The sequence below is a fragment of the Sapajus apella genome, unplaced genomic scaffold (assembly GCF_009761245.1).
Source record: "Sapajus apella isolate SASKATOON/1434 unplaced genomic scaffold, GSC_monkey_1.0 scaffold20, whole genome shotgun sequence".
In the NCBI taxonomy this organism is placed as follows: Eukaryota; Metazoa; Chordata; class Mammalia; order Primates; family Cebidae; genus Sapajus; species Sapajus apella.
In genome coordinates, this window is record NW_022436960.1 from 3,885,241 (window position 1) to 3,910,208 (window position 24,968).

The 24,968-nt window shown below is 56.5% G+C and overlaps 1 protein-coding gene across 4 annotated transcripts in view; it reads left to right on the top strand.

Annotated features, from left to right (window-relative positions):
* CCDC85C (coiled-coil domain containing 85C) overlaps positions 1–24,968 on the top strand; it is an 85,752-nt gene that overhangs the window by 50,106 nt on the left and 10,678 nt on the right. For 2 of the 4 annotated variants that reach the window (XM_032287456.1, XM_032287454.1), the window contains exons 2-3: positions 15,139–15,212; positions 22,553–22,591. In XM_032287456.1, the coding sequence (XP_032143347.1) occupies positions 15,139–15,212; positions 22,553–22,591 (113 nt within the window). The remainder of the gene's footprint in view (positions 1–15,138; positions 15,213–22,552; positions 22,592–24,968) is intronic. The other 2 variants (XM_032287455.1, XM_032287457.1) reach the window with 1 other exon arrangement.

Genomic DNA, 24,968 nt, shown 5'->3' on the forward strand with positions numbered 1-24,968 from the left:
ACACTCACCTGCTCATTCACCTGCTCACCTGCACACTCACCTGCTCACTCACCTGCTCATTCATCTGCTCATTCACCTGCTCATCTGCACACTGGCTATCCCACCATGGCCACATTTCCCTCTGAGCTCAGTGGGGAAAGGCTCTCTGTTTTTAAACATTCATGCAGTTAGACTGGGCCCACCTGGATAATCCAGACTGCTCTCCTCATTTTGAGTTCCCATAACCTTAATCTCATCTGCAAAGTCCTTTTTGCCAGGTCAGGTACCATTCACAGATCCTGGGAATTAGGGTTGGGACATGTTTGAGGGGTGGCTATTCTGCCGACTGTGGTTCACAAGCCCAGGCTGAGAACTTTATCCAGAACAAAGCCCTTGTGTTGTCATTTGGGGAAGCTGAGGCCCAGTGTGGCATGGAGGGTGCTGCCAGGGCTGGGACTCCTGACCCAGTTTCTTCCACAATGCTACACTGCCTCTTCTGAACAGAAGTCGCAGCGGCCCACAGCTTGTGTTGTTTGCATTGCTCAGCACCAATTATCTCCTCTTGCAACATGCCCTGTGCATGAAAGGAGCTGGTCCTTCTCCACGGCTGGAAGAATGCGTCCTCCCCAGGACCTCTGGGAGGATGGCACCATTAAGCCAGGCTTGTTGATGATCATTTTGGTCAACAATCACCCTGCTGTTAGTTTTATGTGAAACACGGGAAGCTCAATTTGCTGTCCTCAAACTGAGTCTATCTCGCTTCTAACCGGGCGTGTCCACAGTGCTCTGCCTAATTTTGGGGACGCTGTCTAGTGGGAGACGCAGTCTCGTTCCTGTCCTGCCTTCTGAGTCCTGAGTTGTCTGGGCCTCCTGCCCTCATTTCTCTGGGGCCTGGGAAAGGGAAGGGGCTTGTCCGAGGTCACAGAGCAGGTTGGGGCAAAGAGGGGGGCCTACTCTGGCCGCTGTGTGCTGGTAGGTGGCTTCCTACCGCTAGGCGACTTCCTGCTTTCCAGCCAGACCCTGTGAACCCCTCATCTCCCCGGGGCTCTCAACGGCTGGGAGGTCACTGTTGGGGATGTTTGCAGGGTTTCCATATGCAGCCCGGGAATGGGGACCTGGGGAGGGGACAGTAGGACATCAGGAGTTTCCAGCATCTTTTCTAGAATGGCTGTTGTGCCGCCCAGACTTTCTTCCTTTAACTTGCTTCTTATTAAGAAATACATAAAAAGCAATAAGCTCGGAGAATAATGAGACCAAGATTACTCCACAGCCCGCCTTTATCACATTGTCAGCAATAAAGCATTTTAGCTTCAGATCTTTGCCTTTTAAGAAATCAAGCTTGGCAGGTGGAGCGGAGGCACCCCATGTGTCATCCTCCTCCCTCCCCCACTTTTCCCAGAGAGTGCTGCGGCCCAGAAGCTGGAGCTCAGCATTCTCGTGCAGTTTTTAAAAATTTCTCCTGCCTGGCAAGCCTCTAACAATGTGAGGATGCTTTGCAGGTTTTCAGACTTTATAGAAATGGCATCGCACTGCATGTCCCTTGGTGACTTGCTCCCCATCCTCAATGTTTTTGAGATGTATTCCTGTGGATAGGTGTGACTGTATTTGGTTCATCTTTTTGTTTTGTTTTCGTTTTGTTTTTTTGCTTTTACTTTTTAGAGATGGTCTTTTTAGATTGCTCAGGCTGGACTCAAAGTCCTGGGCTCCAGCATGCCTCCCGCCTCAGCCTCCCGAGTAGCTAAGACCACAGGGGTGTGCCTGTCTGCCTGGCTCTAGTTTGCTCATGTTTATCTTGCTACAGTATTTCATTGTTGGGTCAAACCACAGTTTATCTGGTCTCCTGGGGAGGACATTTGGGTGGTTTACAGTTTTTCACTAGTACGGCTGGTGTTGGCAGACATGGTCTTGTGCCTGTCTCGTTGGGCACTTGTGCTGGACTTTCTCAAGGGTGTGAGCACCTTCAGCTGTAGGAAACCACGCCAGGCTGCGGTTTCCACTGCGCCGATGATCAGCGTCCCCCGTGCGGCCCTTCTCACGTGTGCGCCGTGACACAGCATGACCACTTTTTACTCTCTGCCAATCCAGTGGCCTCATTGTTGGAACTGCTGTTTCCTTGATTACACTTGTGGCTGGGCGTCTCCTCACACTTCCTGGCCACCCAGGCTTCATCTTTTGTGGCTCACCTCTTCCTAGACCTCCGCCCCTTCTCATGGATTTCCTTATTGATGTTAGGGATTCCGTGTCTAATCCTTTGTCTTGGAGGGGACTGACTCATAGCTTCTCCCAGGTGGCAGCCTGCCACCCAACTCTGCCACCTATCTGCTGTCTGGCAGGGTTTGTGATACTCACATAGTTGGGTTTGACATTCTTTCTGTTCATGGTTTGCTCTTTTGGTTCCTTGATTAAGAAATCCTTTTCTGCCGGGCGCTGTGGCTCACGCCTGTAATCCCAGCACTTTGGGAGGCCGAGGCGGGTGGATCACGAGGTCAAGAGATCGAGACCATTCTGGTCAACATGGTGAAACCCCGTCTCTATTAAAAATACAAAAAATTAGCTGGGCATGCTGGCGCATGCCTGTAATCCCAGCTGCTCAGGAGGCTGAGGCAGAAGAATTGCCTGAACCCAGGAGGTGGAGGTTGCGGTGAGCCGAGATCGCGCCATTGCACTCCAGCCTGGGTAACAAGAGCAAAACTCCGTCTCAAAAAAAAAAAAAAAAAAAAGAAATCCTTTTCTACTTGAAAGCTCAAGTTTTTATTTTTATACATTCTCTGTGTTTTAAAATAATAGCTTTATGGAGATAGAATTCACAAACTAAACGTGTTACATGTATATGTGTGTGTATACACCTGTTGCACTTTCCATCTCTGCACGTGGCTGAGATGTCCCACCCCTTCCATGCCTCCCCACTGTTCTTACCAACTCTGCTGAAAAGGGGTTCTGGGGCGGAACTGTGGGTGGAGGGCGTCATCCTGGCCCCCAGCTCCTCCTACAGAGCCTGGCACTTGGTGGAGATTTGGTTGACAAGTAGTGATGAAAGCAACCCCCATGCACTTTCTCCTGAAGCCAGCAAAGGTCTCCCCTTTAAGTTACTGAGAGGCTTGGCTCCTGCGTTCTGGGGCTTGGTAAAGATTGTTTATTCTCCCTTCCCTGCAGACTTCGGTGTGTGTATATACATAGACACACACATATATATATGAAAGTATGCAGTCCCGTGGTTTTTCTTTCTTTTTTTTTTTTTTTTTTGGAAACAGAGTCTTGCTCTGTCACCCAGGCTGGAGTGCAATGGCGTGATCTCAGCTCACTGCAACCTCTGCCTCCTGAGTTCAAGCAATTCTCCTGCTTCAGCCTCCCAGGTAGCTGGGACTACAGGCGCAAGCCACCATGCCTGGCTAATTTTTGTATTTGTAGTAGAGACAGGGTTTTGCCATATTGGCCAGTCTGGTCTCGAACTCCTGACCTCAGATCCGCCTGCCTCGGCCTCCCAAAGTGCTGGGATTACAGGCATGAGCCACTGCGCCTGACCAATCCAGTGGTTTTCAGTATAGTCACAGAGTCACACACTCATCACCACTCTAATTCCAGATCATTTTAGTCACCACAGAAAGGAACCCCGTTTCCATTACTAGTCACCCCTTGTCCCCTCCTTGCCTGTACCAGCCCCTGGAAACCACTCATCCACTTTTTCCCTTGTGAATCCACCTATTCTGGGCATTTCATATAAATAGAAACATACGACATGTGATCCTTGGTGTCTCACATCTTTCCTGTAGTATAAGAAAAGTTTGCCATTTTTATTATTTTATTATTTTTCATTTTTAGAGTTGGGAGCTTGCTAACGTCGCCCAGGCTGAGGTGCAGTGGCTATTCACAGGCGTGATCACCGCACACCACAGCTTAGAACTCCTAGCTTCAAGTGATCTTCCCATCTCAGCCTCCTGAGTAGCTGAGACTGCAAGCATGTACCACCATCCCTGACCTCAGAAGAGCCCAAGTTTAAAATAAAAAAAAAAAAAAACAATTGCAATGAGGTCTCGCTATATTGCTGAGGCTGGTCTTGAACTCTTGGGCTCAAGCGATCCTCCCACATTGGCCTCCCGAAGTGCTGGGATTACAGGCCTGAGCCACTGTGCCTGTTCAAAATAGTTTTTCACATACAACTCTCTGACCTACCTGGAACGGCTTTCTGTATGTGGTGTGAGGCTGAGATGGAGTTTTACTGTTTTTTGAGTAGACAGCTGGTTGTGGCTGCAGCCCCATTCACGAAGCACTCTGTTCTTTCCCTGCCATCACCCTGGCCACACACCAGGGTGTGGGTCTTTTCTGGGCTCTACCTTGCCCTTCCACGTGGCTGTGTTATCTTCCCCGTAGAGTCTGGTGCACATAGGGCTGTCTTCTCTGAACTCTCATGCCCTAGGAATCCTGCCACCTGGCTGGTGAGGATTGATTCTTGTTTTCATTGCCTCAGTGCAAGTCAGTCCAGATGTGTTGCTGCTGCCAGATGGAACCGCCCAGAGCCCCCTCCTTCTCTCGCTGCAGGGCCTTGGATTCCCACTGCTGCTGCTCGCTGCAGATGAAGTTCCTTCCCCCTGGCCGCTCTCCCAGTGCTGGCTGTGGTGACCCAGCTACGCCTGGATTTCCCTGTTTCCTCTGCTGCCTCCACCTGCTGCATCTCCCATCTCTGCGCGTGGCTGAGATGTCCCACCTCTTCCATGCCTCCCCACTGTTCTTACCAACTCTGCTGAAAGGGGGTTCTGGGGCAGAACTGTAGGTAAAGGGTGTCATTCTGCCCCCCCCCCACCCCCAGCTCCTCCTATAGAGCCTGGCACTTGGTGGAGATTTGGTTGACAAGTAGTGATAAAAGCAACCCCCATGCACTTTCTCCTGAAGCCAGCAAAGGTCTCCCCTTTAAGTTACTGAGAGGCTTGGCTCCTGCGTTCTGGGGCTTGGTAAAGACTGTTTATTCTCCCCTCCCTGCAGACTTCGGTCCTGCGCGATTAGTTGCATCATAATCCCTCTAGCTTTTGTTGCATTTGCTCGGAGCTCAGCTCCACTAATGAATAGTGAGGGGCAGGAGTGTGCAGGGTCCCTCGGAGTTGGAGGCCAGGAGCTAAACGACTGTAACAGTGACCACAGAGCTGCGTGTTAGAATCACCCACAGGCTGTTTAAAATGCAGAGTGATGCCCAGGTCCCTCCTCTAGAGAGTCCAGTTCAGTTAGTTTCAGGGGAAGAGATCAGATTTTAAAAGCTCCCCAGGGGGCCAGGAAGGTGTACCTTTCAGTCTGGTGCTGGGAGCCGCAGGCTGAATGTGATGTGGCCGCTGTGTGGTGAGATGTCTCTCCCAGTCAGGACTCACTGATCTCTGCACGCAGTCCAGATCTATCACCGATTCCCAACCTTAACAGTGAAATTGGGGTTGGTTGGGGGGTGTGATGGGCATTAACAGTGCCGACACCTGGGCTATCCCCAGGACACGCACAGGTTGATTCCCAGATGCACGCAGACGTTGAAGGCACAGGGAAGGAATTCTTGTCTCCTTGTTCCCATAGTTGAAGCAATTACACTGTTTTCATTTGGCTTGTCAGGCTTCCCCAGCAGTGGATGGAGAACACTGGGGACTCCCAGGCAGATCCAAAGTAGGGCATGTTCTAGATGAGGGGAGTCGGAGCCGGCCTTCCCATTCAGCAGCTCCCTCCAGATTTCAGTGCCCTTGGGAAGCCTTGTGGCTTTTCCTGGAATTAAATACTGGGTGCCCAGTGGCCCCTGAAGCTAGGGAGAGGCAGGCAGTTGATGTGTGGGAGTCCCCAGCCAGAGCAGAGCAGCCCACGAGGGGACAGATGGCACTGAGAGGACAGACGTGCACTCATCAGGGAAGGCTGACCGGCCAGCACCAAGAGATTTCATTCTCATTAGGGCAGCCGTCTGTTTTCTGCTTCTCCAGCTACTTTTTCCCCCGTAGACACTGGGAAGGGTGTCCTCGGCAGGTGTGGTTTCTAATCTGGCTGTGGGAGTGTGAGGTGGACAGGGTGGGGCTCCGGTCATGGCAGCTCTGTTTTTGCACACATCTGCGAGCTGGGACTTTAGGTTCCCATGACCCTGCGTCTCCAGGTGTGGAGGTGGATCTCAGGAGGGGCTGGTGCCAGCCTGTGGGCCACGTGTGACCTGGCGAGCCTCAGAAGCTGTGGGGTCTTTGGCTCACACTGAAAACCTCACTCACATCAAGTCTTTTCACATCTGGGGCTGGGGGCTTATCTGGTGCCCTTGGAGGGGTGGTTGCGGGGGAGAGATGGGTCAAGGGTAATGGAGTTCAGAGTGACGTTTCCTGGAACCTGGGACCTAAAAGCCACCTTATGTCGTGAAGAGAATTTCTGCTCTGGGAGAGGAGGGGAGTCAGGCAGTCTCCCAAAACCTATCCCCTGCCTTGGTGGGTTGTCTGGAAGAGACCTTGGTGTGGGAGCGCACACACATACACACACACACACACACACACACCCTTACATCCTTCATATTTTAGTCCTGGATTTTGTTTGTTTGTTTGTTTGTTTGTTTTTGAGATGGAATTTCACTTTTGTTGCCCAGGCTGGAGTGCAAGGGCGTGCGTGATCTCGGCTCACTACAACCTCCACCTCCTGGGTTCAAGCGATTCTCCTGCCTCAGCCTCCCGAGTAGCTGGGATTACAGGGATGTGCCACTATACCCGGCTAATTTTGTATTTTTAGTAGAGATGGGGTTTCTCCATGTTGGTCAGGCTGGTCTTGAACTCCCGACCTCAGGTGATCCTTCTGCCTCGGCCTCCCAAAGTGCTGGGATTACAGGCATGAGCCACTGTGCCCGGCCAGCTCTGTTTTTGTAAGTTCTGTGACTGAGTGGTTATGAAGCCCCTCAGAACCTCGACCTCTTTGTGGGGGGAGTAGGTGAAAGTTGCTGTGCCTCCTTGCCAGGCAAAGCTTAGCAGGAGCAGCCCTGATAACCATGGTGGTGATAGCTTGGGAGGCCCAGGGCCAGTGCACCGGAATCCCAGGGCTGCTGTGGACGCTGCGAGTGAGATGGAAAGAGCCTTGGCTGTAGACAGACCCAGCTTCAAATCCCAGCCCTGCAAGGTTCCCACTAGGTGGCCCTGGCCTTGCTGCCTGACATCGCTGAGTCTCAGGCACCTTGTCAGTGACACAGCAGTGGCAGTAGCAGGATGTCCCTCATCAGCTTGGTGTGATGAGGTTGTGCATACTCAGTGTTTGCTGGCATATGGTGGATACTCAGCAAAATGCATGGGTGCGAATGGGGAAGATGGTTCTCTTCTTTATGCCCCATGTGAATGGGAGAACTCTTTCCCATGCCTGGGGCACTGGAAGGCATCGCTGAGCTTGCAGCCAGCTGCCTCCACCTGCAACACCCTGCATGCCCATTTGTGGGCTCTGGGCACTGAGGCTCGCCTGGCTCCACCCAGCCACCACCAAAAGGTATCCTCACAGGAACCCGATGCCCCTTGCCAGCCCTCTTGCCTTCATCCATAAATAATGCCCGTTTCACATTCAGCCTGCCCCTCCCAGAGCTCTGATGCCTTCCATGAGTTGATATCAGCTGTGATTGGCACAGCCACTGAGGCTCAGGGGTGCAGCACGGGTGCACCTGGACCTGTCGTGGCTCCACCTTCCTGCCTCTGCTCAGGCTGTGCCCTCAGCTCAGATGTGCCTTTCGTTTCCCCCATCCTCACAATTGTCTGTCAGAGTCCTGCTTGCTCTTCAGTCCTCACCTTGAGTGTCACCTCCTTCAGGAAGGACACCCTGATTTCTCCAGGTCAGCACACCCCTGCTCTCTGCCCCTCTCCTCTGGGCTGCACCTCCTTACTCCACTCTTTGCCTTGTAGTAGATGTGGTTATTCTTGCAGCTCCTTCATTAGGCCGAGGGTCCCTCAGAGGAAGGGATGTGCCTTGACCAATAATACACGGCCCCACTCCACCCCCCACCCCTGCTGGTCCTGTGGGCCTCTGGCTTTGTGACCTTGGGCAGACTCACCCACTCTGAGAATTCCTTTTTTTCTTTGTTCTGCTTGACCAGTTCCCGTGGGGACTTCTGGCACTGGGGTAGGTAAGCAGCTTCCTGTGCCAAACTGGGCACCTTCATTGTTCCGGAGGCTTCTGCTCCAACAGAAACTATTTGGCCCCTGCTTTCTCTCCCCCTGTGATGTGGAACTCACCACCCCACTGGTAGCCTGGACTGTCATGAAATCGATAACTCCTTTTGGTCTCAGATGAGAGGATTCTCTCTGCTCTACAAGAATTCCCTTCCTTTGGCAATGCTTTGGAATGCTGGGATCCAGGGAGCAGGCAGGCCTGGGGTTTCAGTATCTCCCAAGTCCCTCGAGAAGATGGGGCCATCCCAGGTTCTGCTGGCTCAGCTCACAAAGCTCTTTGGTGAACCAACACGAGCAGAGCGCCCCAAGCCTTGCGGGGAGAAACCCAGGAGTGCTCATGCATCAGAGGTGCAGGGCGGCCGGGAACCTGCGGCTGTGGGACCTGCTGGGCCTGGCACGCGGTCAGTGGCTACCTCGGGATGAAGCAGTGGCCGAGGGCTAGTGCCTGTGGGTGGGAGAGGGTGCTGCAGGACGAGTGGCCAGTGTGGCCTTTCTGTTGCCTCCAGCCCAGCATGGGTGGTGCTGAGCCGGAGGTTGGGGAGGACTGCCTTGGAAGAGGAGGCCAGCTGCTACCCGGAGCCTCTGGGCTGCCACTCCCTGGGTCTGTGGCTGCCACGTTGCCTCCCTGACCCTTGGTTTCTTCATCTGTAAACTGGGGCCTGGTCACCTGCCTCACAGTGAGCAATACCGGGCACTAATGGGTATAAGGCACACTCTTGCTGCTCAGTAGATGCGTGTGGTCATGGATGTGTTTTCCTGGAGTCTGCATCTCCGTCCGCGTCCCTGGTGCTTGGAGCTCCCCACAGTTGATGGTACCAAGAGCATTGGCTTAAGACCTGGAGCCCGGTTCTCCCTGGCCCTGCCCTGCCTGCATTACTTGGTGCACCTTTGCACCTTGTTTCTGCACTTTGTGGGAGGACGTTTGTTTAATGAGGCCCTTCCACCCCATGGAGCCACCAGCCCTGAGGCTGCAGCTGACCCCTGTTGATGAAGTGGAAGGAGAAGGGGATTTAATCAGCCCAGCGGCTGCGCCACATAGCAGAAATGTCACCCGTCTTGTGTAGGCCCCATGGAGCTGCTGGGCATGAGCCCCGATGGAGGCCTGCAGCTCAGAGTGGCCCGGTCTCCTGCTCATGACCTGCCACAAGTCTGCCTGTATCCAGACCTTGCAGAAAGTGACCAGGGCTGGGAAGCCATGCTGTAGGGCCTTGTGCAGGGGGAGGGGCTGGAAGGGAGGCAGGGCAGGTGGGGACCTGGGGAGGGTGCGCAGCAGTTGGAGAGTCAGGCTCTGTGTGTCACCACGTGTCACCATGTGTCCCTGTGTGTCACTGCAGCTCCCTCAACCCCAGCCCCCACTTTCTCCTATGGAGAGAGGATAAACCATATTTTCTCCTGAGTGGCCGCAGACACTGCTGATGCCCAGCCCTGATCCCTGAAGCACTTCCTGCTTTGAGCCCATGGCTGTATCGCCTGCCAGCACCTGCAGCTCTGCCCGGGAGCCCTTGCTGTCCATTTTCCCCTTGGGCAGTGCCAGGGTACTAATACCCCCCAGCGAGCCGTTGGACAGGTGGGGTGACTCTGAGCCCTAGAGCTCACCGGCAGGATGGAATCCCCTTCCACTGGCTTCTTTCCTTCCCTGCCTCCCTTCTTCACCCCTCTACCTGGGCTTCCTGGGGTTGCCTCCCACATAAGCCATGTGAAGTTGATTCCTCATCTTGAGTCTGCACCCAACCTGAGATATAAGATCATGGGGAGGCGTGTGTGAGACAGGAGCGTCAGGCGCTGCAGTCAGATGCAAGGAGCGCGTGCCCAGAGCCCCAGACGCTCTGCCCCCGGCGGCCTCAGCAGCTCCTTGTCTGGGGTTCCCCGGCTTGGGGTGTTCAGTGCTGTGTCACATGCATGGCTGTGCCCTCCTGAGGAGCTCATCACACGCAGCTACTCCTGCTGGTGGGAGCTGGTGGGCGCTGGTGGGATGGGGCCGGGGAGGCAGCTAAGAACAGGTCCCTCCAGGGACTGATCTGACCCACCCAGCAGGGTGAGTTCCTGTTAGGGCTGCAGATTTTTTCTGGGGGCTGACTGTGTGCCAAGTGCTGAGCGAGGAAAGGAAGGTTGCGGAGGTGATGGGATGTGGCTCCTGACTCCTAGTTCTTACTGTCTGGACGCAGCAAAGTCTGGAGGGAAGGTGAAGTGACATCATCTTGCTAGGGTGAAAACCAGGCCAGGAGGGGCAATACTACCTACCCCCTGCCTCACAGCTTCCCAGAAGGCCAGTTAGCCTTGGACCCAGTGGCAGGACCCAGCGCAGGGTGGGGAGGGCTTGGCCGACCTGCAGGCTATGACTCCCACCTCTGTGCTGCACGGCTTCCCCCTCCCCCTCCTCATGGGAGCAAGGGATCCATGGAGAGGGCGGGGTGAGGGCTCAGGTCTGGCTCCTGGACACAACAACATTGTAGGGAGACACCCTCCTTCCTGGTTGGCAGTTGGATCAGGAATCCCCCAGAATTGGTTCAATAGCCCCCAGATGGGTTAGGGGACCCCTTGGCCAGGACAGCCCAGGGTCACCTCCCTCATTTTGCCTGCAGGCAGCCAAGCTGGGAAATGAAGTCCCCTCCCCTGTGGCTCCAGCACTCATTACTGTAAACCCTGGGATTAATTTAATTACACGCTCATCTCCTAGAGGTTGGGGCTTGCAGGCGCCCAGCGGGATCAAGAATTTTGAGGCTGCTGGGAAGGATGGTCCTCCCGGGAGCTGGCCCTTCCGGGGGTCTCCTGCCCTCCAGCCCTCGCCTGGGAGGGTCCTGATCACTCTTGTTCTTCCTGTCTGTAGGGTGCCTACTCCTGACCCAGGGGTGACTGATGCTGGTTTGCTGGCTCCTGGCAGCCTGGAGAGCCAGCCTAGGGAGCTGAGTGCGGGGAGAGGGTCGGGGTGGTGGGTTTAAAGCGTCAGTTGCTTCAGTGGGTGGCCATGCATGTAATGTGAAGGTGCAAGAGTTTAATCCGTTGTCCTTTTTTTTTTTGGACAGAGTCTTGCTCTGTTTCGCAGGCTAGAGTACAGTGGTGCGATCTCAGCTCACTGCAACCTCCACCTCCTGGGTTCAAGCAATTCTCCTGCCTCAGCCTCCCGAGTAGCTGGGATCACAGGTGCCCATTACCACACCTGGATGATTTTTATATTTTTAGTAGAGACAGGGTTTCACCATGTTGGCCAGGCTGGTTTGAACGCCTGACCTTAGGTGATCTGCCCGCCTTGGCCTCCCAAAGTGCTGAGATTACAGGCGTGAGCCACTGCGCCCCCCGCATCCTTTTTTTCTGAAAGGTGGATTTCAGAACTAGATTAGAAGTACGTTATTTGAAAATTAATGAGAAATGATGTGAACAAATAAAAACCCACTGGTTCCCTCATCTGGGCCACCCACAGTCAGCATTCCTGTGGACTTTCTTCCTGAATTCGTGTCAGTGCGTCGGTATTTTTAATCGTCCCAGACGTTGCACGTGTCATTCTGTGTCCAGTTCTTTCTGCTGGCATTTTAAGTGTTCTCCATATTGTTTAGGAGAGAGACTCTTTCTAAACATTTTAATGATGATAGGGCGGAGCCCTCAGCTGTAGTTGGACAAATAGTTATTTCCAGTTTTGGCCATGCTAACAGTCTGCTTTCTTCATCATTAGAATTAATTCTTTTTTTTTTTTTTTTTTTGAGATGGAGTCTCGATCTGTCGCCCAAGCTGGGGTGCAATGGCGGGGTCTTGGCTCACTGCAAACTCCGCCTCCCAGGTTCAAACAATTCTCCTGCTTCAGCCTCCTAAATAGATGGGCTTACAGGTGCCTGCCACCATGCTCAGCTAATTTTACATTTTTAGTAGAGATGGGGTTTCACCATGTTGGCCAGGCTGGTCTCGAACTCCTGACCTTAGGTGATCTGCGCACCTGAGCCTGCCAAGGTGCTGGGATTACAGGTGTGAGCCACCATGCCCAGCCTAGAATTAATTCTTTAGAATAGATTCCGTTGGAATTACTTGATGGTCTAAAATATTTTTAAGGCTGTTAGATTGTTATTTTGAAATTTAAAGAAAAACCCAACAAATGCTGATAGTCTGCAGTGTGTTTTGTTCTGCGTAGCTGCTTGGGGTTTGGGGTGAACCTGAACAGATGGGTTTGTCAGGGGCAGCTCCTTGGTCTGGGGCTATGGGTGTGGCCTCCTGTCTGTGCCTACAGGTGGCCCTAATGGGGAGGATGGTGGCCTGTGGGCCCTGAGGTGAGGTGCTGGCTATAGGCCTGTGGGGCATTGCTGTGACTGTGGGATGGCCTGTCAGCGTCCCTTCTCCTGATGCCACGTGCTAGCCTGATCAGTGTCTTTAACCCTTCCTGGGAGGTACCCCGGTTGTGTCTGAGGGGGCGGACTGCTCAGACAGGAGCAGGGGCACCCAGCGAGGGTGCGCAGTCTGATGGGACAGCTGTGGACCCGGGTTTCAGCCTCCTCCTCTGATTGTGGGTGAACCGAGAGGCAAGCGCTGGGAGCCCTTGCTCACCCTGTGGGAACCGGAAGAGCGGGGCAGGTGGGCTGAAAGTGTACCCACCTCCTGTATGGGTCTGGGGCAGTGAAGCTCAGAGAACACGTTAGTGCCCATCTTGGGCTGTTGGTCACACACAGTGGCTGGGTCCTCCTCCTCCCATGGGGTGCTGTGGCGGGCAGCGGCCCTGCGTCTGTGCCCGTGCCTGAGGACTGGCTGCAGAGAGCCTTGAGGACAGCGGCGTGACTGGAACAGCGTCTTCTTTCTGAGTCTCTGCCAGCTTCTCTCCAAGGCTGGGGCTGTCAGCTCTGCCCGGGGCAGCCAGAAACACGCTGTGTGTGGTCAAAGGGGCTAGAGCCTGACCCGTGGGGTAGGCGTGGGTGGTGGGGAGGGGCTGGAAGGCTCACTGCTGGTGGTGGGGACACTTTGTTCCCTGTGGCCTCTGCATCTGAAAATGAGAACGGAGGCCTCTTGTCCTTTGCAAGGCACCAGATGCAGCGGGTACCATGTGTCCCACATGGCACGTGGGTACCCCCCCCCGACTCCACCCAGGGGAGACCACACATGGGTCTGCAGTCACTGAGCGTTCTGTTCCTAGCTCTGGCAGGTGAGGGAGCTGGAGGTGTCGCTGCCATTTCCTTGGTCACTGCTTCTCAGCTGCTGTTCCAGGGAGCCCTCCCGTGAGTGGGGGACAGGACATGAAGGTTTGGGGAGCCCGTCTCCCGTGCTCAGAGGGACCAGCACACGAGGCGTCTTCCCATCACACCTCTTTGCTTGGGGTGGGGATGGGAACTGCTCGTCAGGGTTGATAGAATGATGAGTAAACTGAGGCCAGGGAGGGCAGGACCAGGGCTGGTGAGGTGTGAGGCCCTGAGGTCACCTGAGGGGGAGTGGCCTGCCTGGCAGGGTGGGGAGGCTGGGCCTGGCTGGGGAGCCGCCCTGCCCTTCTCGCCTCCTAGAAGGCCCCACATTCCTGGGAGGTGACTGGGCTGGAGGAGGAGGGGAGGCTGGTTCTCGCTGTTCCCCAGCAGTGAGTGCGGCTGGCCAGGGCTCCAGTACCTGCTCCTGCCCGTGGCTGGGCCAGTGGCTCTGCTAGGCTCTGGGCCCGGTCCAGGGCTGAGTAGGGGGCTCCCGAGCATCCTGTTATTGGCATGCTGGGGCAGACAGACGTTTCGTTGGTCCTGTGGTTGGCACAGTGGTCCTGGCTTGTCCCCGGCAGCACCCAAGCCCTTGCCCGCCCAGGCATGCTAACAGCCTGCAGAGTCCATCCCTGGCCCTGAGGTCATGGGGGAGAGGGCTGGCTGTGTGTGGTCAAAGGGGCTGATGTCTCTGCTTCTGCGATTGAGGGTCAGCGGCATGAACCTGGGAAGAGCCTGTGTTCTGTTGTGGGGTGGGCCAGTGGGTGGACAGCCGTTGGGGTAGATGGGGTCTGGACTTGCATCTGGGCCAGGTGCTCTCTGGTGAGAGGTGTTAATAGCCCATCCCTTACCAGGTGGCTTCATTACTCACAGGGGTGCTTGGGACAGGCCTTGCTGCCCACTTGCCTCTGCCTCCCAAACCTGCTATTGCTGGGTGGTCCCCCGGCCCCCCATGTTCTGGGTCCCGATCCTGCCTCCCCTCCCTTCCCCCAGCCCTCTTCCCTGAGGGTTTGCCCTGGGCATCCTGGTGGCTGAGCCGACTCCCAGCCTGGTGGGGAGGCAGGACCAGGGGTATGGGATGGCTGGGCGTGGGCACAGGATTTTTTCCAGTTTTCCTGGGTGATAGAAAGCAGGGTCAGTGTGGTGAGGGTGGTGATTTTCACCCTGCAGCCGTGGTCTGCACGGATGGGCCTCGATAGGCCTGAGTTCAGAACCTGGGGACATGTGACCGGGGGAGGAGAGGTCCACGAGGTGTCTTTTTGGGGCACCCGACTGTCCTGTGGGGAAGGTGGCCGCTCACCTGTGGCACATGCTACGGGTACACTTTGCTTGTGAGGAGCTCCTGGGCAATCAGGCCAGGTGGACTGAAGGATCCCGATGCTGACTGTAGCCCCCAAGTTCAGGAGCCTGTTTCCCCACTGCAGGGGAGGGGGCTCCCCGACCCTGACCCTGGGGTGGGCTGCGGCCTGGCTCTGCTTATGAGAGCTCCATTTGAGCCTGCAGCCTCTTGGAAGCTGAAGGAATTGCTCCAGGGCAGGCTGGCGAGGCCACCCCCTCACCTTTCTATGGGTCCTGAAGGTTCTGACAATGGCTGAGAGGCCCCTGGCAAGGGTGGCGGGTGGACCCTGCAAGGCTGGCCTGTGTGTGTTGTGTGTTGGTGTCTGATGCTCCATGGTAGGGCCGGGTATGAGGTGGTGATTTGGCTGCAGGCTGTGCTGTTTCCCCAGGGCGGGCGAGGGCAGTCAGGGCTGGGGTCTCACCTGGCTGAGGGGTGGGACTCCTCAGACCAAACCTTCCAGCCCAGCCGTGGGGCCAGTCAGGGTGGTGCACTGGGGTGGAGTCTGCTGGAGGCTGATGTTCCCCTTCCTCTCATGTCTTTCCAGATCCCTCGTCCACCTACATCAGGCAACTGGAGACCAAAGTCAGGCTGCTGGAGGGTGACAAGCTCCTCGCACAGGTAGGCCAGCTGTGGGTGGCGCTGCCCTGAGGACCGTGTCCCAGGCCACCCCTCCAGCTCACCCGGGGCACCGTTCCCCTTGGGACCCATGCCCTCCCTGTCACCTCCTGGAAGGTGGGGTCAGGAACCTATCCCTGGCTCCCATGCCTCTGGGCTGCCCTCCCTCCAGCCCTCCAGGCTGACCACCCAGTATGTGAACTCCCCGGGGGCTGCCTGGGGCCTGAGAGGGTGGACAACACCTGGCTGGTGAAGAAATGGGCTGCTTCACTCCTCTGGCAGACAGGCAGATCCAGGCAGGAGATAGGCAGGCTCACACAGAAGCCTCCCCGCCTTTGCCATGCTGGATTCACTGGCTGTTCCTCCCTGGGCTGGGGTCCCCTGCTCCCTCCTGGGCCTGGCCCTGCCCATAGACAGATGAGGCTGCTACCCCTGAGCAGAGTCTAGCAGCAGGGGCACAGCAGGGAGGGGTTGGCTGCAGGGGGAGGTGGTGTTGGGTGAGGGGCTCTGCCTCTTGAGTGTGGCTGGAGCGTGGAGGGGACCTGTGACTGCCGGGATAAGGGCTTGCCCTGCTGCAGGTGGGGCAGGCATGGGGGCTGCTCAGAGGAGGCTGTGGGCAGCCATGCTTGGGTGTTGGGGTCTAGCTGGCTTGGCAACCCCTCAAGCCGCTCAGCTTTCAACCCCTCGGGCCCATCCCTGGCTTCATCCCAGTCCCCCTCTCCCTGCTCTCCCCACTGGGCTGTGGGCGGCCGGGCTGGGATACCCAAAGTGTTTCTCTGGGAACCAACCCCAGGGATGGCTCCGCTGCCTGGTCCCGTTGCTAGGTGACCAAGCCAGGCTTGGTGCTGACTGCCCAGCTCGGGAATTCCACGGCACCTTCTCTGCCCACTGGGCAGCTGCTGGGAGGCTTACGGCCCCAGCAGGGAGCACGGCTCCCGCAGAGGTCATCCCCACACCTCATCCCTGCGCGGGCCATGTGGGGTAGGTTCCCAGGGCCTGGTGGGACTCAGGAGACTACACGTCCTCATCTGGCTTCTCCCCAACTCTCCTCCACCCCCACCCCCACCCCCACCATACATGCTCAGGCGCATAGCCAGGCTCTGAATTGCAAGGCTGGCTTTTGTCATTTCATGCCTTGCTGTCAGGTGCTCTAAGGCGAAGGGCTTTGGCCACAGGCTGTGCTGGCTTCACAGAACTGGTGGGGGCAGGAGGGTCTGGGGTCTCACCTGTGTGTGGAGCGGGGCTCCCTAGACGTGAACCTTCCATGTGGGCCTGGTGGGGCCGTGGCGGTTACTAAGGAGGGTGTGTGGGGTGGGCTGCAGGAGCGGCAGGCAGAAGTGACAGCAGGGGAAGGTCGTGGCTCAGGGACCTTTGCTTTGGAGAGCATCCCACGAAGTGTGTAGGCGAGGGAGTCCTGCCTCCCGGTGCTGGCAGGTGGCCTCTGCTCTGCAGAACGAGGGCCAGGACCATGCTCGGGTGGCCGAAGCTCGGGCCTCCACCATAGCTATGTCTACTTGCCCTGAGCCTACCTGTGCACAGGTGGAGAGCTTCAGCCTTGAGCCCCAGCACTGAGGGGCTGGATCTGCCCAGGACCCCCTCCCTCCCAGGCCTGCTCCGACCTGCTCCCTCGGGGTAGCAGCAGGGCTCTGTTCACATCCTCATCCCTGAGCCTGGCCTGCAGGGTACCGACATGAGACCCTGATGGCTGGGGAGCTGCTGGCCCTTGCCTGGACACAGGCTTGCTGGCTGCAGGCGGTTGGACAGGGTTTTAAGGACAGAAATCTGCTTTTGCCTGCTTGTTGCTATATAAAACCATGGTGCGGAACTCAGAGATCGTCCAGTGCAGAGGAGTTCAGGTGTTTCATTTCTTTAGCAGAAATTTGCTTTCTCCCCAGATGAAACCCAGCGCGGCCGTGCTGCTGGAGTGGTGGCTGAAGGAGCCTGTGTCTCTGTGTGGTGTGGAGGGAGGGCACTCAGGGCCCATCCCAACCTTCTTCCTCAGCATGGCCTCTGCAGCAGGCAGAGGTCTTGCCCCCGGGCTCCCAGCAGTTGGTGTCAGGGCACACCCAGCACCCTGAAAGGGGCAGCTGTGTGCTGCGGGGGGCCTCGGGCCCTGGTGCTGCGTGGTCTCCTACCCCTGTTCCCACGCTGCAGTGGAGGGCCCTGAGCCTCACAACAAAAGCCCCAGGAGCTGGTGGCATCCCCAGAGCCCGTGGCATCAGCAGAACCAGAGGAGCCATGGCCAGGCACGGTGGCTCACATCTGTAATCCCAGCACTTTGTGGGGCTGAGGTGGGCGGATCACTTGAGGTCAGGAGTTTGAGACCAGCCTGGGCCGCACAGTGAAGCCTGTCTCTACTAAAACACAAAAATTAGCCTGGGATGGTGGCACGTGCCTGTAATCCCAGCTACTTGGGAGGCTGAGGCAGGAGAATCGCTTGAACCCAGGAGGCGGAGTTACAGCGAGCCGAGATTGTGCCACTGCATTCCAGCCTGGGTGACAGCAAGACTCCACCTCAAAAAAAAAAAAAGAAAAAGAAGAAGAACCAGAGGAATCGGGATCTTGGGCAGGGCTCCTGCTGGCCGTGGAGGAGGGCAGTGCTGCTCTGAGCCAAGCAGGAGAGAGAGACAGAAAGACCGGGTGAAGGCGGGGCCCCGGCTCTAGGCAGCAGTGGGTCCCAAGCCCACCTTTGGATTGGGATTCCTGAGGTAGCTTCAATGACACCAGCTTTATGTGGATCCTTAAGCCACTCTCTCTCCCAGGCCTCTGTTTGCTCATCTGAGAAGTGGGCACTCATTCATTCAGTGCGTAACTGACAACCTACTAGGTATGTGGCTCTGGGGATGCAGGGCTGGTCAGGGAGAGGCCTGCCGTCAGGGAGCTGCCAGTCTCATCCTTGTTCCTGCCTGACCAACACCTTGCCCAGCCCGCAGGACCCACATGCACAGAGAGGCCCCTGGAGGATAGGGGAGGTGAGAAGAGCTCGTGGCAGGGCACTGCTGATGAGGAGACTGGTGGCCCCATGCTCAGGGAGGCACCAGGACGATGGGGTTGACTTAGTCTCCTTCCTCCTGGCCTCCTGTCTGCCACCCTCCCTGACCACCCACAGGTGGCCTGGTGCTTGCTCTGATCTCTCGGTCCCCGGGCTGTGCACCTTTGCTGATAGGGTGTCCAGACCCACCCTCGTGGACCGTGGCCCCTACCCCTGTTGGACTGTCACCTTCTCCAGGACAGGGCTGCAGGATCTGAGTGTCACATCCGTGTCTCCAGTGCTCAGCATGGCGGAACTGGGTGGATGTGCCTTGGGAAGGCTGTTCTTACTCAGAATGAGGAAGGCCCGCTTAACCAAGGGAGGGCTTCAGCAGGTAGGGAGGGTGTCATCTTTGGAGAGAAGCAAGAGATGGCTGGGTGACCATGTTTGGGAATCTTGAAGAAAGAGATTGCAGCCTTGAATGAGATGCTGTCCTCAGCCTCATGGACTCTGGCTTGTGAGAGTCTGTGATTCTGGCATTTAAATCTTGTTAGGGAAATCAAGTTGTACAGAAACCCCCACCTCTGCGCAAAGCAGGGACTCTTCCTGTCGCTGAAAAGCAGGAGAGAGGAATGCTCTTCTCTGGAATATCATAAGGTGACGTGGCTTTGGGGTTTGGGTGGAAGGGTAGGGAGCCTCTCCGGATTCCTACTCCCCATGGTCCCACCTCTCCCCCCATGGCCTCTGTTTAACTCCAAAATAGCTTTAATTAACAATGTGCCAGCATGTTCACAGACTCAATTACTATATTGCTGTTCATATTTTCTTTCTCATGTTGGCTTTAAAATTTCATCAACACAGCTGCTTTCTCCGTGATGATTCATCTCAAGACTCCATGCGCGTTATTATTTTTCCTGTGGATTCTCTGTGCCCAGCCAGGCTGGGCTGGGGGCGGCTGTAATTGACACTGGGGCTTCTTGTTAACTCCCCTGCTGGGCTGATAAATGCAGCCTCCATTGTGTGCCAAAAAGCAAGCTTTACAAAAGAGCAAGGCGCGCTCCTAATGTTCTCTCTCCCTAGGCCAGAGGACTGGCTTGGGGCACAAGGCTGGGGTGCAACGCTGGGTCTCGGCTGGTGAATGAAAGGCCCCCGCCCACCCTCCTTCTCTTCACCCCTGTGCCCACCTCTCCCCTGGTCTGCCATGTACCTCAGGGCTGCTGAAAGTGACCCAGAATTCACAGCAGGCACAGATGGGGAAACTGAGATCTGGATGGAGGTGGATTTCCTGATGTGGATGTTGTATTCATCTGCTAGGGCTGCCATAACAGAGTTGCACAGACTGGGGGCCGTAAACCACAGAAATTGCTTTCCTCACAGTCCTGGAGGCTGGAAGTCTGAGATCAAGGCATAGGCAGGGCTGGCTCCTTCTGAGGCCTCTCTCCTCGGCTTGTAGACAGGCTCTTCTCCTGTAAACTCCAATACCCCTGCCCCAGCACTCACCTGCTATGTGGCTTCAGGTGAAATCCTCTATCTCCCGACGCCTCGGTGTCCTCACCTGGGAGACTGGGTGATGGTGATGCCAGCACAGTGCGATGTGGCCCCTGGGAAGCACCCCAGGTGGTCCTAAGGGCCTTGGAGCTTTTGAGGTCTGGCTGACCATGTGCCCTCTGCTGCCGATTGGGCCTGGCCCATCCCCGAGGGAACCAGTGCTCTTTGTTCTTTGAGTTCTGAGCCCACTGAGGCTGGGGGAAAGGGGATTGATCTGCCACTGTCTGAACCCATGGCTAATAATTCAGTTCTGTTTCCTGTGTCCCGAGGAGGACGGGCCGTCCTGAGCCTGGGTTCCTCCAGAGATGCTGCTCATGGTGGCCCATGTGGGTATTTCTGTCGGTCAGTGTTTCCATGCCTTGGTAGCATGCTCCACGCACTTCCCTGCTCTGCGTGTTTGGCATCTGGGGTTGGCCGCCTTACCCCTGTCACCTTTGTCATGGGCAGTGCAGTCTCTGGGTCTCTGGAGGATTTTAAGTGCTTCCTTAGTTGAACCTCAGAGTCAGTCCAGCCTCTCCCTCACCCAGGGAGGAAACCCCCTCTTTCCAGCCTTCCAGCCGATGAACAGATGGTCAGTCTCACAACATGGGCAGAATGGAGATGGGAAATTCCACCTCTGTGCCTAGCGCCAGCAGTGTAAGGAGTGTCTACCGTGAGCCAGACACTGGGGGAGAGTCACCAGGGCTGACAGGCCACGCGCAAGACTCTAGTGCCAGAGGGCCTGGTTCAGGTCTCACTGGTGCCACTTGGCAGCTGAGTGGCACTGGACAGGTCACTTAACTTCTCTACACCTCAGTTTCCCCCTCTGCAAAATGGGGACACTAATGGTGTCTGCCACATACATTGTTTAGAGGATGAAAAGGCAAACTGTGGAAAGTATCCGGAGTCGGAGTGGCCAGCGGTAAGGGTGGCGGGTTAACCACTGTGATCTTGCCTGTCCCCTGTGGGCCAGCCATAGCCTCCAGCCCCCTCCGCCTGACGCCAGCTTATGTGCAAACAGACAGAGGCCTGGAAAGTTGAGGAGCTGCTCTGGCTTACTCAGCCAAGGTGGGATTTGGGGTTTGCAAATCCTCACCCCTCGGCCGGGCACAGCGGCTCCCGCCTGTAATCCTAGCACTTTGGGAGGACCGCAGGGCTGCTGAATTTGTATTCGTGGGTGGATCACCTGAGGTCTGGAGTTCCAGACCAGCCTGGCCAACATGGTAAAACCTTGTCTCTATTAAAAAATTTAAAAAAATTAGCTGGGCGTGGTGGCTGGCACCTGTAATCCCAGCTACTTGGGAGGCTGAGGCATGAGAATGGCTTTAACCCAGGAGGCAGGGGTTGCAGTGAGCTGAGATTGCGCCACTGCACACCAGCCTGGGAGACAGAGTGAGACTCCGTCTCAAAAAATACCAAAAAACCAAAACTGTACGCCTCAAAGCCTCCCACAGGTCTGTCCCTCACTAGGACAAGTAATGGGCCTGCAGAGGGACCTGGACAGGAGGGCGGCCAGGCCCTGGTCTGCGTGTTACCTCGTCAGTCACAGGCCACATGGCCCTGAGTGGTGTATACACCCAAGTTTGAAAAATGGGCTTTAGGGTGTGAAGTTACATGGGACTAGGAGTAGCAGTGCCAGCCGTGGGTAAGTGACATCGGCCACACACGGCACAGCTTTCATCTCCACCGCCTGATCTGAGCACAGACTGGGAAGACGTCTCTGGACCCCAAACTGAAGCAGTAGCCCCTTTGTTCTTTTTTATTTTCTTTCTTTTCCCCCATCAACTTTCATTTTAAGTTCCGTAGTACGTGTGCACGACATGCAGGTTTGTTCCGCAAGTACACGCGTGCCATGGTTTTGCTGCCCCGATCAACCTATCACGTAGGTATTAAGCCCAGCATGCATGAGCTATTCTTCCTGATGCTCTCCCTCCCCTCACCCCCAACACACCCCAGCGTGTGTTGTCCCCCGCCCCCACAAATTAATTCTCTCAAAATTAAAAGAAAAAAAAGGCCGGGCACAATGGCTCACTCCTGTAATCCCAGCACTTTGGGAGGCCAAGCTGAGCAGATCACCTGAGGTTGGGAGTTTGAGTCCAGCCTGACCTTCATGGAGAAACCTCATCTCTACTAAAAATACAAAATTAGCCAGGCGTGGTGGCAGGCGCCTGTAATCCCAGCTACTTGGGAGACTGAGGCACGAGAATTGCTTGAACCTGGGAGGCGGAGCTTGTGGTGAGCCAGATCTTGCCACTGTACTCCAGCCTGGGCGACAAGAACCATACTCCATGTCCAAAAAAAAAAAAAAACCCAGCCACACAAACAAAACAACAATTAAAGAAAAAAAGAAAGTCAGTCCAGTTGGTGTGACTATGTAGCTCTTGTGAGCAACCTTGCAGAGGCCACAGCAGGGGCCAGATAGGGCGTGCATCCTCCACCTGGCCTCTCTGAGCTGCGGGGATCTTGGGGTGCTTCTAGGCCAGGGCATCCCATCCCAGGGCCTCTCGCAGGGTTGCTTTTCCCTGGGAGGGTAGCAGGGTACATGGGGTGGCTCCACCCTGGTGTGAGCATTGGGGTGGGCTATGGGGTGGGGTGCTCCTAAGAATGCAGTGCCAGGTGCACGGCTGCTGCCCAGTGAGTCCTTGGCGAATCTGGAGTTTCTGAAGACACGGAGCTCCTGGGAGTTGCCTCGGCGAGTCTCAACCCTGGCCTTTGATGTGGGAAACCACTCTGGCTCTGCTGGTGTCCTGCTGGCTCTGGGCTGATAGCTGTCCAGGGAGGGCACTGGACAGAGTGATGGGCATGGTTGGCATTTGCTGCCTGACACTGTTCTCCTTCCTTCCAGCTGCCCCGCCCCTATGGCCGCCCGAGAAGCTGGCTTCAGGTAGAGCTGCCTGGAGGGAGGGGTGTTTGCAGTGGTGTTTGTGGGGGCCTGGAGGCTGCTTTGAGTGCTGTGTGCTGCTGTGTGCTCTGTCCCCCACTCCCCAGCACCCCTGTTCTTTCCTGGGAGCACTTCCTTCCCAGGCTGCGCTGGCCCTACCGTTGGAGTCTTCTTGGGATCTGCCCTCTCTCTGAGCTGGCATTACTGGCAAAACTTCCAGCTTTGCAAAATAATAGCAGGAGAGTCATGAGCGACCACCTCCCCAGGGCTCCCCATCGTGCAGGCCCCTCTCACTCACCTTGCCAGGTGCCCAGGGGCCCTCCCACCTCTGGAGGGTAGCTGGTGCTCATCCCCACTTTGAAGTGAGACACCTGCAGTGCGTGGAGGGCGGAGAGGCTTGCCAAGGCTACGTGAGTTAGCGGTGGAGATGAGGCCAGGGCCCACATGCCCACCCAACTGTGGCTTCCAGCGGGAAGCTGCCCAGGTCCTTGAGAAGGTCTCCGGGGCTGCTGAGCCGGGTGGGTGCTGGGCTGAGGGTTCTGCATGGGTTGCACATTCCCAAGGGCCAGCAAGAGTCACCATGCCAGGCTCCCTGGGCTAAGCCAGATCCCTGCTGGACAGGGCCTGGGGCAGGGGAGCTGCTGGGTGAACTTAGCCCCCACCTGTGCCCAGCTCCGAGCCCTGGGAAGCCAGGTCCTTCAAGCACCAGCCACTCTTCTGCCAGCTCTCAGGCCACCCACGTGGTCTCATCTCTGTCCCCTTCTCCCAGTCCTGAGACTGCCTGCCCCAGAATACCTGTGCTGCATGACCCTCCTAGGGGCTCTTCCACCCCATGCCCAAACTGACACTAAAAGTGTCTGTAGACACTGTGAGCTGTCCTCTGGGGGCAGAGTCACCTCCATTTGAGAACCAGCGACCAACTGTGTGCCAGCCCTGGGCTTGGGCTGGGAGGTGAACTACACCTGTCCAGCCACACAGATGGTAAACCGACAGCATTCCACAGCGCCAAGTTCCACCCCTTTCTGCAGCCGCCCGCAGGCGTGACTGACTGGCATGTGGACACGAACCTCCTGCCTGCCCTCATAGGAACAACTCTGGTGCAGTTCCCCATGGGGTCAGGTTGAGGCCTGTCTTCTGCAGAGGCCGCTGCGCTGCACAGTCCTGACCCCTGCCCTATCCTGCCCGCCCTGTCCCCTGCCCTATCCTGCCTGTTCTGTCCCCTGGCCTCGTGCCCACCCTGTCCCTTGCCCTATTGTGCCCGCCCCCACAGCATCTTTCACTTTCCCTGCGCTCTCCCTCCGAGGATGAATGACAGCTGAGATCTCAATGGGCTTTAGTCAGGAGCAGGACAGTGGAGCCCAGGCCAGGCTGTGGTCCCAGCTGCCCCTGGAACTGCTGGGGTCCCTGGTGGGAGAATGGTCTTTCCAAGTCACGCATGGGAGCCTCTGCTTCCAGGTGGGTCACCCAGCCCAGCCAGCTCAGGGTGTGCCATCCTCCAGCACTTCCTGGCTGGCATTGCAGCCTGACAGGGTGCTCAGGCCCTGGGTTTATTATTCAGCACCCGGACCATGGATTACATGTCACCGACCGACCTTGGGAGCTCCCACAGTGCTTCCTCTTCATGGAGGGAGGTTGCCAGGTCTTGGGGATGGGGTGGTCACTGAGCCCTGGCCTTGCCCCTGGGTCTTACCTCTCGCATCTGTAGCCCCTGGGATGATGGCTCATCTGTGGGAGTGGGATCGGCGGGAAATGCGAACTGTGCTCTCTCCAGCTCCCTGTCCTCCAGCCTGGCCCCTGTCCCAGCCTGGGGACTGCAGGGTGATCACAGGGTCCTGGAGACCATCTCAACACACATTCAGGGCAGAGGCGCTGTTAGTGTCTGCAGGAGCCACATGGGCCTGGGTGCATGTGGCTTTTTCCTGCCCAGGTTCCCATCGCTCTGAGGGTGGACCTAGGCTCCTCCCTGCAGATGGCACCTTCCAGCTCTTCAGCTGCGGTAAAACTGGCCTCTGTGACAGACCTCCTGGAGCCCCCATCGGCCAGAAGCAGGAGGGCACCTGACCCAGGAGAGTCGGGGCTGAGGGAGGCCTGTGCTGGCCTCCTCTTCCTGAGCCCTGCAGTGTCTCCTAAGTCACACACAGTCATTGGCGTGACCTACATTTGGGATGGGGGTAGGGATCTGATTGCATTGCTGTTCGTGGTGGTTCTGGCCCAGGCTGCACCTGGCTGCCCAGTTGAGCCAAGCTGTGCTGTGCCACATGGTGCCAAGGGCCCATGCTCACCAGTCAGGCATCCTGGAGGGCACTGAGGAAGGGAGAACCTCTCAGGTGCCCAGTGCCCTGTTAGGTGCCCACCCATCCTGTACTGAGCGCTAAGAGAC